Source organism: Calidris pugnax, unplaced genomic scaffold, assembly GCF_001431845.1.
Source record: "Calidris pugnax isolate Ruff unplaced genomic scaffold, ASM143184v1 scaffold58, whole genome shotgun sequence".
Lineage (NCBI taxonomy): Eukaryota > Metazoa > Chordata > Aves > Charadriiformes > Scolopacidae > Calidris > Calidris pugnax.
Genome location: NW_015090868.1, coordinates 6,851,129 through 6,867,607, shown reverse-complemented (window position 1 = coordinate 6,867,607; position 16,479 = coordinate 6,851,129). Strand labels below are relative to the sequence as shown.

General features: G+C 43.7%; 1 protein-coding gene across 5 annotated transcripts in view; it reads right to left on the bottom strand.

Annotated features, from left to right (window-relative positions):
- The window catches only part of IRF2 (interferon regulatory factor 2), a 48,160-nt gene that overhangs the window by 15,287 nt on the left and 16,394 nt on the right, over positions 1–16,479 (bottom strand). For 4 of the 5 annotated variants that reach the window (XR_001412457.1, XM_014945630.1, XM_014945629.1 and 1 more), the window contains exons 2-6: positions 11,064–11,197; positions 9,994–10,101; positions 3,236–3,335; positions 2,460–2,636; positions 420–466 (exon numbers count right to left, since the gene is read on the bottom strand). Coding sequence is in view for 4 of the 5 variants with exons in the window: in XM_014945630.1 (XP_014801116.1) it covers positions 420–466; positions 2,460–2,636; positions 3,236–3,335; positions 9,994–10,101; positions 11,064–11,069 (438 nt within the window). In the remaining variant the exon portion in view is untranslated. The remainder of the gene's footprint in view (positions 1–419; positions 467–2,459; positions 2,637–3,235; positions 3,336–9,993; positions 10,102–11,063; positions 11,198–16,479) is intronic. The other variant, XM_014945631.1, reaches the window with a different exon arrangement.

Below are 16,479 nucleotides of genomic sequence, written 5' to 3'. Positions count from 1 at the left end.
GAAAATGAATTTCCAATGCCTTACACGCAGAAATTAATTGCTTCAAAAGGTAGCTCTATTGTTCAGAAGCATTCCTTCCCTAATTACTGTACTTCTACTTACTCAGACAAACAAATGGCAAAATGTATCGCCGAGGCTGCCAGTTTTCCAACCTCCAGGCGTTGCAACACAAGGGCTGTGTCGACTGATGACGTCAGTCGCGGCTCTAACAGCCTTCACGTTTTGGAAAAAAAAAAAAAAAAAAAAAGAAAGAACAAAACCCACCCCTAAACACTCAATGTAACTGTAACTTCTTAACCAAACCACAAGCACGAGAGATTTGCAAATATCCACCACAATGTACTATTGGGGCTATTAAAAAAGAAATTGCAACAGATTGTTTTCACAAGCTCTCACACTATTTAACAGCCACTTCTTACCTTAATTTGTTTAAATTTATCATCCTTCTCGGACTTCGTTTTTTTTCCTGCAACAACAGAAGGAAGATTTCTTAAAGTCCTGTGTGCCACGAGTTATCCTCCATGCCATCTACATTCACTAGGAAACAGACCCAAGACGTGCCTCAAAATAGCAGCACCTCCTAGGAAAGGGTGAACACGTTTTTGCTTAATTTTAAACCCCCTGGGCAGTCAAAAAATTTACCTTGAACATTCTGGCTTTGTGATTCCTTTTGAAAGGGCTATAAAAAAAGAACTAGGATGGGACTGCGAAAAGCAATAGCAGTCAAACAACCAAGGGGAAAAATATGTAAGGGTGACAAACTAAGCAACAAGGCTTGTTAAAAAAAAGAAGGAAGGGGGAGAAAAATACTCTTAAAGGGCAAAAAAATCAAAATATATGTCTCGTCACATTTCTGACACTTTCACTGTATATAGGAAAAAGGATTTTGCTCACTGATTTAATATGTGAAAAGAGATCACGATAAACTTCAACAAGTATTTTTGTAAACAGTTGGAACCTGAGCTGAGGGGGAATATGCATTATAATTTATGCAAAAGAAGTTTCTGTAGTCATGCTGGAATTGAGAATCCAGAAAGCTGCACAGCATATGACCCTCACAAAATGCTGTGTGCCTTGGCAGACCCCAACCTTGCTGCCCCTGCTCTGACCTGACGTGGAAGCTCAGACCTGCTGGTGCAGGCTCGGCTCTACCCCACCGTTTGCACAGACGTGTCCCAGGAATTTCTCCCATCTCTACAGCAAGACAGCCCTGAGAATTAGATTGTTTGCAGCCAAATTCTTTTATTCTCACTCATACGTAATTTTAGCCACGTGCCATGTAGAAAGGGCATGTGAGAAAATATACACAGCCCAAAATATGTCAGGAGTTTTATAGTAACCGGACTGGCTGCAGCATCCTCTCCTGCTACAGCCCAGTCTCCAAAATCTCAGCTTTCATTATGAACTTTTCTAGTTCTTACAGCTATGAGAGGAATCTGCCACAACAGGACAGGTTATGGTTCAGGGAAATACACCTGAATGTACAAAACACACCATCGACAAGACACTGGAAACAGCTTCAAAGCAAATGATCTACCTTTTGCAGATTGATCTCTCTTTCATAGTGTGATTCTGCCCCAAAAATGCCAAAAGTTCATAACTTCCAATCACACCGCCCTTAAACTGAAGAAGTGCCTTTCACATCTCAATTTAAGAAAATGGCAAACTGGCCATGTGAATTGAAATGGATTTTAGAAGAACACCATGCGTTTGGTTTGCAGATCATCTTTTGTCCCAAAGTCCTAGGTACCACCGTTCTACTCCATAAACCAGTAAGGAAGCCAACGAGCCATAAAGAAGCCAATGTTTCTACTTCGTAAGAAACCAAATACTCATGAGACTGACCTGGTGGTTAGGTCCTCTCCTGGCAGGTGAGAGACCTAATCCCTAAATTTGGGGATTCAGACCTAGTTTCCCATTTCATCATTATCATGCTGGGAGGGCTGGTTTTTCATGGCCCAATGTAGCTACGGAACTAACAAACTGGTTTCACAGTTTGATGTTCTGAGCAGAGTGCAGTCCTCCTGCTCAGCTCAACAGAGCACCAGCTGATTTCTATCCTTGCTTGAAAAAAGATACCAAAACGTCTGCCACCGCAATGTGAATATGCCATACTGAATTAACTGCATTGATTTTTAATATTCCCTAATCATCTTCCTTGACTGAAGAACACCTGGGACCAGCATCTGAACACAACTCCATTGGCTGTAACAGAACTAACACAATTTACACAGACCACCAGCTTGGGGGTAGCACATCTCTTGGATCCTCTTTCCCAGCGGCTTGTTCCCTTAACTGAAAGGAGCCCATTTTTCATATGGGTGTTCCTCAATTCTGGGGAAAACCTGGATAAAAACATCCAGTTTCACAGCAGAAGTAGAACAAGGACATTTTGTGGGCCCCCGAATAATAACAATGCCCCCAACACCATTTTCACATTGACAAGCTCTCCTCTCTACCTTTTTTGGAAGGTCTTTCCGATAACGGCAGCATCCGGTACACCCTGAAGGCGTTGTTTCCTTTCTTTATACTTTTGTCCTTCACTTCTTCTATGTCAGGCAGAGAGTTCATAGCACAACGGAAGTTGGCCTTCCATGTCTTTGGATCGGGTTTATCTACTCCTGACTGGTATTTCCCTAAGTAAGAAAAGAAAGTTAGGCACACGTGAGGTGTAATTGAAAACCTAAGGTGAATTAATAACAGCGTAGCTATCAGCCTTTGGTTCCCATGACAAGCACTCAAACAACAGCTGAGGTTGCAAGAGAGGGAGCGTTGTGATCTCATTCCCATTGCACATTTCTAGAACACATGATGAAGAGTTTCTGCTCAAGAAAGACCCAGGGCACTGCCAATCAGATGCGACTCCACACCAACGTGGAAGAGCTTGCACAGCATTTACCTTTATTATGTCTGGCTCAAATCCATAGAAAGGCATAAAAAGCCTAAGGGCCCAAGTCTACAAAGTGCTGAGCACGCTCTGCTCCTGACAATTGCGAACCCAATCTTGTTAACGCTTAAATCAATTAAGTTTTACTGTGTTCCTCAATGCAAATGAGTTATGGCACTTCAATAAAGCTGGAGAGTATCGCAGACCTTGAAAGAAAGCACTTAAGCCTCCCACAGATTTAGAACCTTAAATCCACTGTGTTAGTAAAAGCAAAGCCAAGAAAGAAAATATAACTTTAAAAGGGGAAACAATGTGAAAATCTGTCCTGCAGAAAGAGAGTTCCAATACCTGTGTGAATTGCCCAGTTTCTAAATAAGGGAGCATCTTTTTCAACATCCCACCCATGTCTCGCGGCATGCATCCAGGGAATCTGAAAAATCTTCTTCTCCTGGAAGGGAAAACAAACAGGAAATGCCAACACTGATTGACTTGAGGGATCTTCTGATGACTTTAAGCCACTTGTTTAAAAACACAGTTCCAGCATCTGCAAGTGTGTTGCTTCCTTCTAACCCAGTGCCTCTGTCATTGAACTCGACAGGAAAATATCTGCTGGTGTCATCAAAAGCAGAATATGGCCCTAAGTGTATAAAATACTTGGATGCCCCTTCACGGACAATGATGAGCCTGGTGGCTTTCCAAGCTGACACACGGGTAAAACATGCAGCACTACATATTTCTAAACGTTCAAATCAAGGCTAGTTTTGGCAGCACAGGCACTTGCATGATTAGAAAAATTAGATATGAAACAAAACAACCACAGGAACAGAGCAAATTCAAGGGGTTTAGAATTCAGGCAGTAAAATACTAGCACAGTGAAGGAAAGGGATCTCTCAAATTTATACTCCAAGCAAACAGACGTATGAATATATCAACCATTAGACATTTCACCCATGGACACCCATGTGAAGGGGTGGCATTGAAGATAGTTGAATGTATTTTAATTTAAAAACTTTAGGCATTTAAAGCAATCCAAAGGAAGGCGCTTTTTAAACATAACACATAGTTAAACCAGAGTATGCCTTATGTGGTGGAGGTATAAAGTGATTCCCAAAGGGACCAGAAAAACTCATGGAAGATACTACACTGGTGACAAACAACCCTAGACAGGCAGCTCATTTAAATAACTGCATTGTAGATGCCTGTGGTCGGGTGAGATTAATCCTTTGCCCTTTCCCCTTCCTCCAACAACCACTTTTCTTCCTTGTCTGCCTAGTTAATATGTCACTAATGTCAAGGTTAGGTTTATTTCCCTTCCTTTCCATGTGATCTTTTCTTTTTTTGAGCCTGCTCTTTGTATCGCACTTCAGCTCTTTGTCTTCAATCCTTTCTCTCATTTGCATCCACTTGTTCAGAACTGCATTCTTCCCTTCTCGCTCGGCTTCACCTTTGGTGCCAATAAATCTGTTGTGGTTTAGGCTGGGCTGGGCACTAAACAAACGACAGATGCTCTCTTTTAACCTCTCTCTGCCTTCCCTGAAGAGAAGGGAGAGAGACTTACGGGTTGAAAAGAAACTAAAACTACTTTAATGAAATATTAATAATAAAAGCTGGCAATATCAATAAGAAAATAATGAAATATCTACAAAACCAGTATTGAGCTCCCAGGATGACGATCACATCACCGGCAGGCATTGGAAAAGTCCCAGACTGGAGTCTGGAACTGGATTCCGGAACACACAGATCAGGATCAAAGGCAAGGACATGGACAGAGTCCTCCTCGGAGACCTACCGTTGAAGAAAAGAGCCTGAGACAGAGTCCTCCTCGGAGACCTACCGTTGAGGAAAAGAGCCTGACCCCTTTGATGCCTCAGTTTTCATACTGAGCATGGGGCAGATGGGTTGAAATACCTTGTTGGTCAGTTCGGGGTCATCTGTCCTGTTCCCTATTCCCCACAGGTGTGACCCCTCTACGCTGTTGCGCTTCCGACCCTTCAATGGGGCATATAAATAACACAAAGTGAGCTGACCGTGGTTGTTACAGCAATAAGCTTAAAAAAGAGCCTCTCTGCATACCATTCCTTGGTATTAAATATAAACATCACATTTATTTCCCTTCCTTTCCATGTGATCTTTTCTTTTTTTGAGCCTGCTCTTTGTATCGCACTTCAGCTCTTTGTCTTCAATCCTTTCTCTCATTTGCATCCACTTGTTCAGAACTGCATTCTTCCCTTCTCGCTCGGCTTCACCTTTGGTGCCAATAAATCTGTTGTGGTTTAGGCTGGGCTGGGCACTAAACAAACGACAGATGCTCTCTTTTAACCTCTCTCTGCCTTCCCTGAAGAGAAGGGAGAGAGACTTACGGGTTGAAAAGAAACTAAAACTACTTTAATGAAATATTAATAATAAAAGCTGGCAATATCAATAAGAAAATAATGAAATATCTACAAAACCAGTATTGAGCTCCCAGGATGACGATCACATCACCGGCAGGCATTGGAAAAGTCCCAGACTGGAGTCTGGAACTGGATTCCGGAACACACAGATCAGGATCAAAGGCAAGGACATGGACAGAGTCCTCCTCGGAGACCTACCGTTGAGGAAAAGAGCCTGACCCCTTTGATGCCTCAGTTTTCATACTGAGCATGGGGCAGATGGGTTGAAATACCTTGTTGGTCAGTTCGGGGTCATCTGTCCTGTTCCCTATTCCCCACAGGTGTGACCCCTCTACGCTGTTGCGCTTCCGACCCTTCAATGGGGCATATAAATAACACAAAGTGAGCTGACCGTGGTTGTTACAGCAATAAGCTTAAAAAAGAGCCTCTCTGCATACCATTCCTTGGTATTAAATATAAACATCACATCTTATCACTCTGGAAGCAGACACTGTCTGAAAATTACACCCTTAATTTCAGAGAGCGCAGTTAGTTAGAAGAGACTTAACTGAAAAGTAAAATTACTGAAAATAAAATTGGTGCTATTCTGTCTCAAACCAGGACATCTTTAATTTGGTAAAACCACAGATTTAACACGTTCCCGCGCTCTAATTCTTCCCCTTAATCTATTCCCATCATTTCTTTCATGTACCTGTTGCCCCCCTACTCTTTCCCCCTCTACATAGTTAAATCATCCTACAGAGATGGTCTCCTCTTTCCCCAAGTAGAAGTGGCCTAAAGAAAGCCTCAATCCCACTATCCTGGGGTCCACAGCACTACAGCATTCATCGGAGTGAGAATAAGGTTCCTTGCCTTGACTCTCCCACAGACTATAATCAGCATGGAAACAAATTCATACTTCCATAGAAAACAATTTCTATCAACAAGAACTTTAACAATTGGCCAGATTAAAGAGTCTTCTCATGCTTGGTGATAGGAAGAGGATGGAATAATGCTACACAATGCTACAGAGGTTATACCATGGATTTCATATTCCATATGATAATTCAAGAAGTTCTATAGGAACTAGCAGACCAAACAAGACTCCAGACATCGCATCCTGGCATCATCAACCCTACTCACAGCTCCAAAGGATGGTGCAAGAATGCTCTCAACAGCACTCTAAGCATTCACTATAGTTTTTCTGTCCATTACACAAAGTTCTTCCCAATCCCAGATGTCTTGAAACACATGGTCTTATAGCAAATTATAATACAAGTAACGAAATCATAGAGTCCACGTGTATTATAGCTTTATAATACACGTATACTAGAGTCCACGTGTATTATAGCTTTATAATACATGTATACTACAGCTTATCTCATCAACTACCAAGTATCTAATCATCTCTGAAATCCCACGAGACTGATGATTACAGCAACGTCGTGCGCCTGTGTGTTCTGCTCTAGTTTACCTTATGCTTTCTATTTAAATACTGATTTTTGATTTCACATTATGAAACATTTACCTATTTCCTTCTTCAGTTGATGCTCCCTAATAATGACCTTAATTGGAAAAGGCTCATCAGTGCTTTCTCTTAGACTTGGAAAACCATGTGCTGCCTGGTACAGCGCTCCATCCCCGGACATTTTAGCCTCACCTAAAGTCAAAAGTACAACCCACAGAACTTTTGCAGGAATTGCTACCAAACTCCAGTGGAGACATCAAGAAGGAAAAAGGTGTCACATTCTTAGAAACAGGCAGGAGGAGGCAAATAATATCAAACCCAGCTTGCAACCCCAGCGTTGCAAAATGCTCCAAGCAGATGAATGAGCATGAGATCACATATTAGCTGGAAAGTCATAGGACAAATTTTAAATAGCGGCATCCATCTGGAGGGTAACACTCCAAGCATCCATCAAAGCAGCAGGTTGCCTCTCGACTCCTGTTACAGCTACTCTGCATATTTCCACTCTAATTTCCTTTTCCAGACCCACAAGGGACAATGACCTCCCATTATCCCCATCCTCACACCACCTCTGCCCTCTATTGAACTATGTAATTTCCTTCACACCTCCCAATTTTGTCTCTCTGGGAGGGAGAAGAAATTCCCTTCCTCCCTCATGCCATGCAGCAGGATAACATTTTCACCAGGAGGGTACACAAGCATTTATTTTTTAAGCCCTATAGAGAGGGGTTTGTTCTGGAGGGAAACACAAAGCAGGAGGTATAATGTGATCAACTGACAGTAGGGGAAGGAATTAGGTAAGTTAGCAGTACCTGATTTGTCATTTTTAACCCTGAGAGGTTTAATTCCGCAAGAAGAGACAGTCAGTGACAAACCTAGAATGGTATTTGTTTCCTTTGTATTAAATCTTATTTCCTTAAAAGTTGTCCACGCGGATAAGTGCGATTCTTTTGCTAATCTGACCCACCTTCTTTTTTTCTATACCATGAACTGGGCTTTGCCAAACTTCAATTAAAATATACAACTCCCAAAATCCTGCAGCCCCCAGAGTCAATTCTGTGGGTACAGAAGGGGCTGTGATACACAGAACACTGTATCATTGATTCCATGCATGGCTTTGTTTATGGTCAGGATTTACAGTAAAAATAGAAATATTTTTGGTTTAATGATTCACTGTTGGAATGAATGTTTAAACATTTTTAAACAGAAATGCTCAGAAGTGCAATTAGCTTGTTGAGCACAATAAAGGCAACCCAGAATGATGCCAAATCAGACGACAGAAATGGGGAATCAGAGTTTAATAAACCTCAAGGCATGCCACTTAGCCTGGTACCCTACCCTCAGGTAGGGGCCATGGCTTTGTTGTAGGAAAAAAAAAAATCCATTTCAAAATACTTTATTTGTGAGACAAGCCTTGGTCAATATAGAATATGCAAACTAAGGGCAAAATCTCCTGCCAACTCCTGCATGCAAACAGTTTATGCCAGAAGCACAAGGCAAAAACCGCTGTAACAACAGGATCAGAGGGCTGCAAACATTAAACAACGTGACATTGCCTTGAAAACTCCCTTTATGAGCTGCTGGGCTTAACTTGAAAGAATGAAACCCTGAGCACAGTGGCAGCGTCTTCACACTGCAGAGCAAAGGAGGAAAGTACATCCCTGGGATGTACTGAAGAAGGTTACGAAAGAATGAAACCCTGAGCACAGTGGCAGCATCTTCACACTGCAGAGCAAAGGAGGCAAATACGTCCCTGGGATGTACCGAAGGTTATGTGAACAAAACCCACAGATGACATTATATTTAAGAGTAATATGCTCAAATCTGAAATACCGTGCCCTACTAAGTACAGAGGAATTATTCCAGGATTGGGCAGGAATGGCCAGTGAAGAATGGCAGAGATGGACTGTCAGCAGGAGAGACCTGACACTGAAGTGGGGATACTCAGGGAGTATCCGTGGGGACCCAAACGTGGGATTCAAATTACAAAGACAACGGCAAAAACCGGTCTCTTCCTCCTCTTCAGCTGTGTCCCCATTATGCAAGAACAAGGACCTACTCAAATCCACAGGGCAGCTAACCAGGGAATGGATAAAGCAATATTTATTTACCCAGCCACAGCATGTGAGAGTCACTGATGCAGGAAGTTCCTGAGAAACAGAATTCGTAGCTGTAATTTAAAGGGCTCCTGATAATTTTATAGTCAAGAGCGTTTCTAGCTTTGAAAGCTCCTATAAAAAGTAGTAATATTAATTGCCACTATTCAGCTCTAAAAATGAACACCTGAGCACCACAACTACTGTGACAGGGAGGACACCAGACCAACTGCATTAGTGTCTTGACCAGAGGGGCAGCTCCTACATCTCCACACCTGATTTTTGTGCATTTTCACCCATTTTGATAATGAAGCTGCCTCTGTAGCCAAAACTGCTTCATGCTTTTCAGTGCGGTGAATTACTCTCCCACGTACCACAGAACACATGCAATATTTCCAGGGTTTATTACTGTTCAAAGTCTCAAATACATTCTTTGGTTTTATTGAGCCAATTTAAAAAAAAAAAAAAAAAAAAAATCAAGTTGGGCACTGACACTTTGGAGCCCATGCTCATGGTCTCAAAGTGTCTAGAGGTCTCAGTAAGATCTCAGTTGGTTTTATTGAGCCAATTTAAAAAAAAAATAAATCGAGTTGGGCACTGACACTTTGGAGCCCGTGCTCATGGTCTCAAAGTGTCTAGAGGTCTCAGTAAGATCTCAGGACCAGGAATATTAGGTTTGGGTCTGGCACGGGAAAAGTTACCTCATTTTCTCCCAGGTTGACAAGCATCAGAGAAGTCACACAAGTTTGAAACAGGAGGTCGTTGGTTCATCCCACAGTCTAACACAGAATATGGCCTTCCCCCTCAGGAAAGCATGTTGTTCACATCCCTGTGACGCTGCCTGGTGAGCAATCTGTTCCCAGCTTAAAAAAAACAAAACAACTAGCGGAGTCTCCAGAAACGCTCGCTCCAACAACAAAGAGCTGGAAAATGCTTTCAAAGGAGCCACAAATCCACCAGGCCAAAGCAGGGCGCCGCCGCAGATCTGGCAGGCGAGGCCGGAGGAACAGGTTCAGCAGGAAGCATTCAGCTTTGCCCTTCCTCCTCATGTCACCCCTTTGAAAACCAGGAATGAGCTGATTTACCTATCCAAACCTCAGGCACTGCTACAAAGTCCCTCTTCAGCACACGTACACAGGCGTGTGGATGCACTGGATGCACCCTCCTTACCTTATTTAGCCATTTCAGCCCCGGTATCGTGTTAGAGTTGATCTGCTCTTCCAGCCAGGGGCGCATCCGCATCCTTTCGACAGGCATTGTCACCCAGCCGGGACGGAGCTGCAGGGAACAAGGGACACGTTTACTTGTTTTCCAGGCAGAACTCCCAGGCTGCTCCCTCATCTCTGCACAGTACAGACTTATTAAGGCTTTGCAGGCATCCAACAATTATAAATACAATAGTGACTTTGGATCTGTGCGGGAGCCTCCCCTAAGAGCAACTGAGATGATAAAGCCTTCTCTATGGCAGAAAACACTTTTCCGGTACACTGGATTAGGAAAATCTTCACCTGAAGAAAACACATCATATTGGCAAAAGCTTGTCTGCTGATACAGGCGAGATACCAGAGGCTGCAAATTAAAACAATTATGCTCCTGAAGAGACCTCTTTTTTGGCCCACATACCTGCATTTGCACAAGACCTTTTTTTGCCAACGCAAAAGATGTAACCAAACCAATTCACATGCAGGAGGCATCACTGTACGAGCTAAAATGATGCACCTGCTAACGAGAGTGCTTTCAATAGGCTGTGTCTGTCCCATACACTTGACCAAAATTAAGCAAAACACATTTCACATCACAGCAATCATCAGACCACTTTGGTTCTGGCTGAGTAGTTTGATCCCCTCCCTCCAGCTCTCTCTGATCAACCCAGTCTCTCATTTTTTAGCTGCTATTTTACATTTTGATACTGCTTAGCTGGAAACTAAGTGCTTTACAGCCCCTTCAGCTGCACCACACCACACTGTATTGTTAAGCTTAGACTCAAACAGACTTTTTTTTTTCCTTCTCTCTCTCTCTCTCACACACACACACGTGACCCCGATGCCACTTCCCTGTTTAGAGCTGTAAATTATTGACATAAGAGTCCGAAGTCTTGAACTCAAGGCAGAAAATTTTAAAAACATTAACCTGCCTCAGGCACCCCTCTGAAAGCATCAACGGGCACTAGATGCAGATTAAAACAGCGCATTAAACTCCTGTTAACCAGCCTGCAACCCATCATTTCCATGTTCAAGTACTTGCATTTAGGCTGCTTCTTCTCCTCTCCCCCTCTGCACCAGGCTCAGCTCCTTCCTCTCTCCTTTGTTCTTCACATCTGTGTTCTCTGCATCATTCTTAACTTCTCTGCTCCGCTATTCTTGTCACCTTTGATCTTAAAAAAAAAAAAATAAAAAAGAGAAAGGAAAAAAAAAAAATGAGTAGGCCACGTATTTGAAAGCACGCAGCAATGACACAAATGTAAATGGGTTTGTTCTTGCTTCCTATGGGAGTACAGGCATCAGACAGACTAACAATTAGGCAGTACCAAGCCCACACCCAGCACAAGAGGAAGAAAAACGTTCAAAGTTTCCTCTCATTGCTCTGAGGACATGTATTTCCTGAAACTAATAAGGAATTAAAACCTGAGTGCAACAATAAAGCTCTTTGATGTGTTCAGAGAATTTACCAGCAGCCGTGCTCACACTAATCTCTAGGCAAATATATTGGCATTTTATTTACTACCGTGTGGAGCTGGTGACTCGTGCTTCAGCCACAGCCTTTTCCAGCGAGTACAAATTTCTAAAATAGCTCAGAAAACGGTTGCAAGTGCTCAGCTCCCTGTCAGGTTCAGGGCAGACACGAAAAAACAGCCAGCCCCAGAACCTGACCTTGTGCAAACCCCTTCTCTGTGCAAGAGGGAAGCTGTTTTCTGGGGAAGGGCAATGTGGGTGCAGTTGCTGCAGCCCCCTCAGCTTGGCACCAAGGGTTCCCATCCAGGTTTGCCCACGGGAGATCAGTACCACCTTCCCCTCCTGCACCTTGTGTGAAAGCTGAAAAATGCAAGTGGCAACGTACTCAAAACACGAGTGAATTTCAATTCATCTCTCAAGAAACAAACAAGCAGATGCAACCATCATCTTAGATGCGTTCCTTTGTAAGGTATCTTTAAGTAAGCGTGCACTTTGAGACAATTCCTGGAAACACTGTGCATCATCTCCAGCATTCGACGCGCGAGAGCTCCCGTTTAGCAGAGGGACTCTTGTCTTCTGGGTAACAAGCCCCTAAGACAAATCCCCAGCCCGTCTGAATGAAGACATCAGACAGAAGGCAGAAAAGTCATCTTGAAGGCAAGAGCAACGAATCCCACTTGGGACAAGCAACGGGGGAGAAACAGAAGCTGCCTTTGTGCAAAAGCGAGGCGTTTTGGGAGACGAGAGAGCTGCCAACATTGCTACTCTAAGGAAGCCGGTCTTGCCCAAAACAGCTCTGTCGAGCCAGTCATCTCTTCCCTCCCACGTCCCCGGGGGGCTCCCCCAGCTGCTGGCCCGCAGATGCTGTGGTGCTCAGCTCCTTTTCGGCACCCTGGGACTCCTCCAGGATTAGCACCCGCAGCTGTCAGCACACACCTTCGCATCCATCACCCACACCAATTAGTCCCGAAGTAATCAGAAAAGAGGTTTGGCTTGTGAGGAGGGAGGAGTGGCTCCCAAGATCTGTTTATCCGAAAGTAAAACCAAACTCAGCTAAAAATAACCCTCAGTGATGTTCAGCTGGAGGGATGGTGGACATCTTCTGGGGGATCGTTCTTCACAGTGAGGGGGGGGGGGCAAGCACAGCATGCTCCTGCTCATCAAAACACACCCTGAGCTCCTCGCGCTGCAGAAAATAAAGCCTGACATCTTCACAAGACACCCCCAGACCCATCTGCCTCAGGACAGCACTGACCACAATGGTGCTAAAACGTAGCGGGGTTTTTTGGCAGTTGCATCTCAACAACATCCTTGCGATGAAAATACCAAGTCAACTCTACCGGCTAATTGCCTGTGGGAAATGAAGGTGCCACCACTCCCCTCCCGAGCTGTCAAACAAATTTGTACAGAAAGAAACAACAACTTCTGCAGTGCCTTAAAAATAGCCTCTGTCAGTCCCTAAGCAAGGTTAATGCGTGCACTTGGGAGTCTTATTTTGATGGCTCCAGGTGGGAGAACCTGAAGTCCATCCATCAGTGAGGAGCGGGACAATCACCTCTTGCCATTAAAATTCATTCAAGTTTATAAAGACCTTTGAAATTCTCCAAAATAGGTGGGAAAGGCTCGTAAAGTTTCAGGGGCCACCATTTAACATCAAGCCAGCTTCACTCTCTGTCAGAATACATTAATTATAAAGGAAACCTACAAAGCCAGAAACTAAGGTGAGCCATAGGAAACAGCAGACACGCCAGGTCCCTCCACTCCAGCTTCTCTCCTGTGTACCCCGTGGAAAGGAAAATGCAGAAACAGTCAATCCTTGCAAGGGGAACGAAACATCAACATTTATAATCTGAAACAGGCTGTAAAACCAGGAGGACCTATGCACCTATCTGCCATTCCTGGTCCACGTTGACATTGTACTCCCTCTACACATTTAGATGTAGAAGAGCCTACATGCAGGTGTCTTGGGATGAGTTGGCTCCTACCAGTATTTGCAGAGCTGCCAAGGCATCCAGTTCCCACTAGCTTCACCATCACCATGAGCTCTGTCCTGAGCAAACCTCTCCAGACCTTTGCCCACCTGTATCTTCTTGCTCAGGTTAACTGGGAGAAAAATGGCCTAATGCCTGCCTTGGGTCACTTGGCACCATCTTCCTCCGTCTCAGAGAGACCATGGATGGAGACAGCTGGGCTGGGAGAGGAGCAACTCCAGCTCCACCAGCAGCAAAGAAGCACTTCTCACTCCATCGCCCCCACCCTTTGGTCCCATCCTAATGTTGTCAGATGCTAATGCTGCTCTTCCCATAGGCAGCTTTGTGAACAAGAACAGGGAACCCAGCAGGGCTACAAGCGGCACCTCTTTCCATAAGGCTTTTTTAGCACCGTCCCATGGTGGGGGAAGGGAAGAATAGCCACCAAGAAACATAGTCAACTGCTAATGCAGATGAGACCCAAGAAATCAGTTTTCTACCTTGCAAGAAAAGGAGAGCTCATTTAGACATGGAAGTAGCGTTACCTGCTGGGAACTCATTTTATGAATGCTTGCCATTCTTCACAGTACACCCAACCTTCAAAAGCCACAATTCTGAACCATACCTCCTACAAATGTGTTGAGGCTGGTAGCTCCGTGAATGTTATTTCCCCTTTTCTGCTCCATTTTTATCACCCGCCTCCTTTTTAAAGGGGCCCATAGTCAGGGGCGGTTGCCTTTTCGGTGGTGGGAGCTTAAATGTATCAACAGACACCAAGACATCACTAAAATTATTCCCAAACAGGCGCCAAGTGTGTGAGACACTAGCCCCCAACTCAATGGCATTTGCCTGGAAGGGGAGGCCACGGGCAGAGCCTGAGAGGAGCCAAGCCCCACACAAGAAGCACAGCCCACAGATGCGCTGACACGACAGCTTATGGAGGGATTATTTCCGCCCCCACACAAGAAGCACAGCCCACAGATGCGCTGACACCACAGCTTATGGAGGGATTATTTTTTAGAAGTTTTATTTACTGTACCATTCGTGCTAGTCCTGCAGTCAGTTCAGCCCTTATTACTGAAACTAGATACCACAAAAACATGGTGGTGGCTACCCCCCAACAAGCTGTAAACTCTCCTAATCCTGCAGGCATGACTCAGAGGAAGACCCTGCAGAGGCTGGATGACAGGATCTGCTGAAGTCCAACCAGAATAACCCAGTAAGGAACAGAGAGACTGGGAGGAGGCCAGTCAGTAACTTCACTCCTGCTACCACACGGTGCACTTGAAAATGAGCTTTCTACATGGGAACGAAGCCTAGTGTGAAGGATGCGAGCCAACTTTCTAAGACAGACACAAGAAGAGTGGTGTAAGAGGGAAGCACAGGTAAAACAATGCTTTTAGGAGCAGTCACACAAAGGGCATTGAGCAGGTAGATGTCACCACAGCATCCTCAAGACACAATAAATCATACAGAATTTCAGCTCTATACTACCTCGCAAGATGTATTTTTCTAAGATTCTTTATCCAAGGCTGTTCAGAAGGAAGCTCATCACAGCACTCATTTATTTTTAAAGAGATATTAGAAATATATTAGGTATTTTCAAGAGCTATTCATCTTAAAAGAGACGTAAGCAATGGCTGCAATCTATATGTAAATATTTTCACTCAATAATGTTCAATAAAGAGCTTGTAGTCCTCCTTACTCTCCGCTAAAACATTCTAGTAAGTCTGACTTCTGTTTTTTTCCCCTGGCAGAGAAAACACTCCTGCCATACAGAAAGTGTAACCTTTAAGAATGAAGAGCTCTTCACTAGAATTATGGCAGCTGTAGACAGAAAGTGAAAGCAACGGCATGGCAGGCATTAAATCTGAGCAGTACATGATGTCCTCTTCCCTTCAGTTTCGCTCCCTCTGACAGGGCCTGGATAACTGAAAAGGCACAAAGGTTATCCCCAAAACACAAGCTACTCTATGCCTACAGGTATTTTTTTAAAAAAATGTATTTCTATGGAAATTAAAAAAAAAAAAAAAGAAAATCTGAAAAAGCAATTATTCTTTCCCCATCGCAAAGTACCCAGTTAAAAGATTTGCCAGTACATGGAAATGTTATTAATGGTTGTGAGAAGGGAAAGTGGGTAAGAGACTCTGAGGTGCATTTGTGGAGTGTGTCACAGCCTTTCTCCAGAGCTGTGAAAAAACATCTGCTCCCCAGGGGACTCCTGCAGAATATTGCATGGAATCCATTTATCTTTTTTCTGCAAGTACAGAACTGACAATGTGTTGTTTTTTTTTAAAAAGTTATCTTGTACTTGTGCTTTGCTGATAAACTTTTAAACTATTCCCGTTGTTTGTTAACGCTGATGCAGTTCAGTAAAGCATCAATCATCCTGCGTGACCAAATAGATATGCTGAAATGAGACCATACGCTAATTTTAGGATTCAGAGAACTGGGTTCTGTATTTGTCCCCGTGCCAAGACTGTTCCAGGATACATGGAAACATGATCTTATTTTAAGGAACAGTACTTGGAGCAAAATTCTGTCCCTTGGTCACAGCTCAGACTCTGCCTTCATATAGAATTTTGCATATAAGACCACTTTTTTCAACTATTCCACTGTGGATGCCCCTTTTAAAGGTAAACATGTATTTAACCCTACATACTCTGAGCAAAGCCCTGCTTGGAAGTCAAGCTCGCCGGAGGAGCTGTGAAAAAACATCTGCTCCCCAGGGGACTCCTGCAGAATATTGCATGGAATCCATTTATCTTTTTTCTGCAAGTACAGAACTGACAATGTGTTTTTTTTTTTAAAAAAAGTTATCTTGTACTTGTGCTTTGCTGATAAACTTTTAAACTATTCCCGTTGTTTGTTAACGCTGATGCAGTTCAGTAAAGCATCAATCATCCTGCGTGACCAAATAGATATGCTGAAATGAGACCATACGCTAATTTTAGGATTCAGAGAACTGGGTTCTGTATTTGTCCCCGTGCCAAGACTGTTCCAGGATACATGGA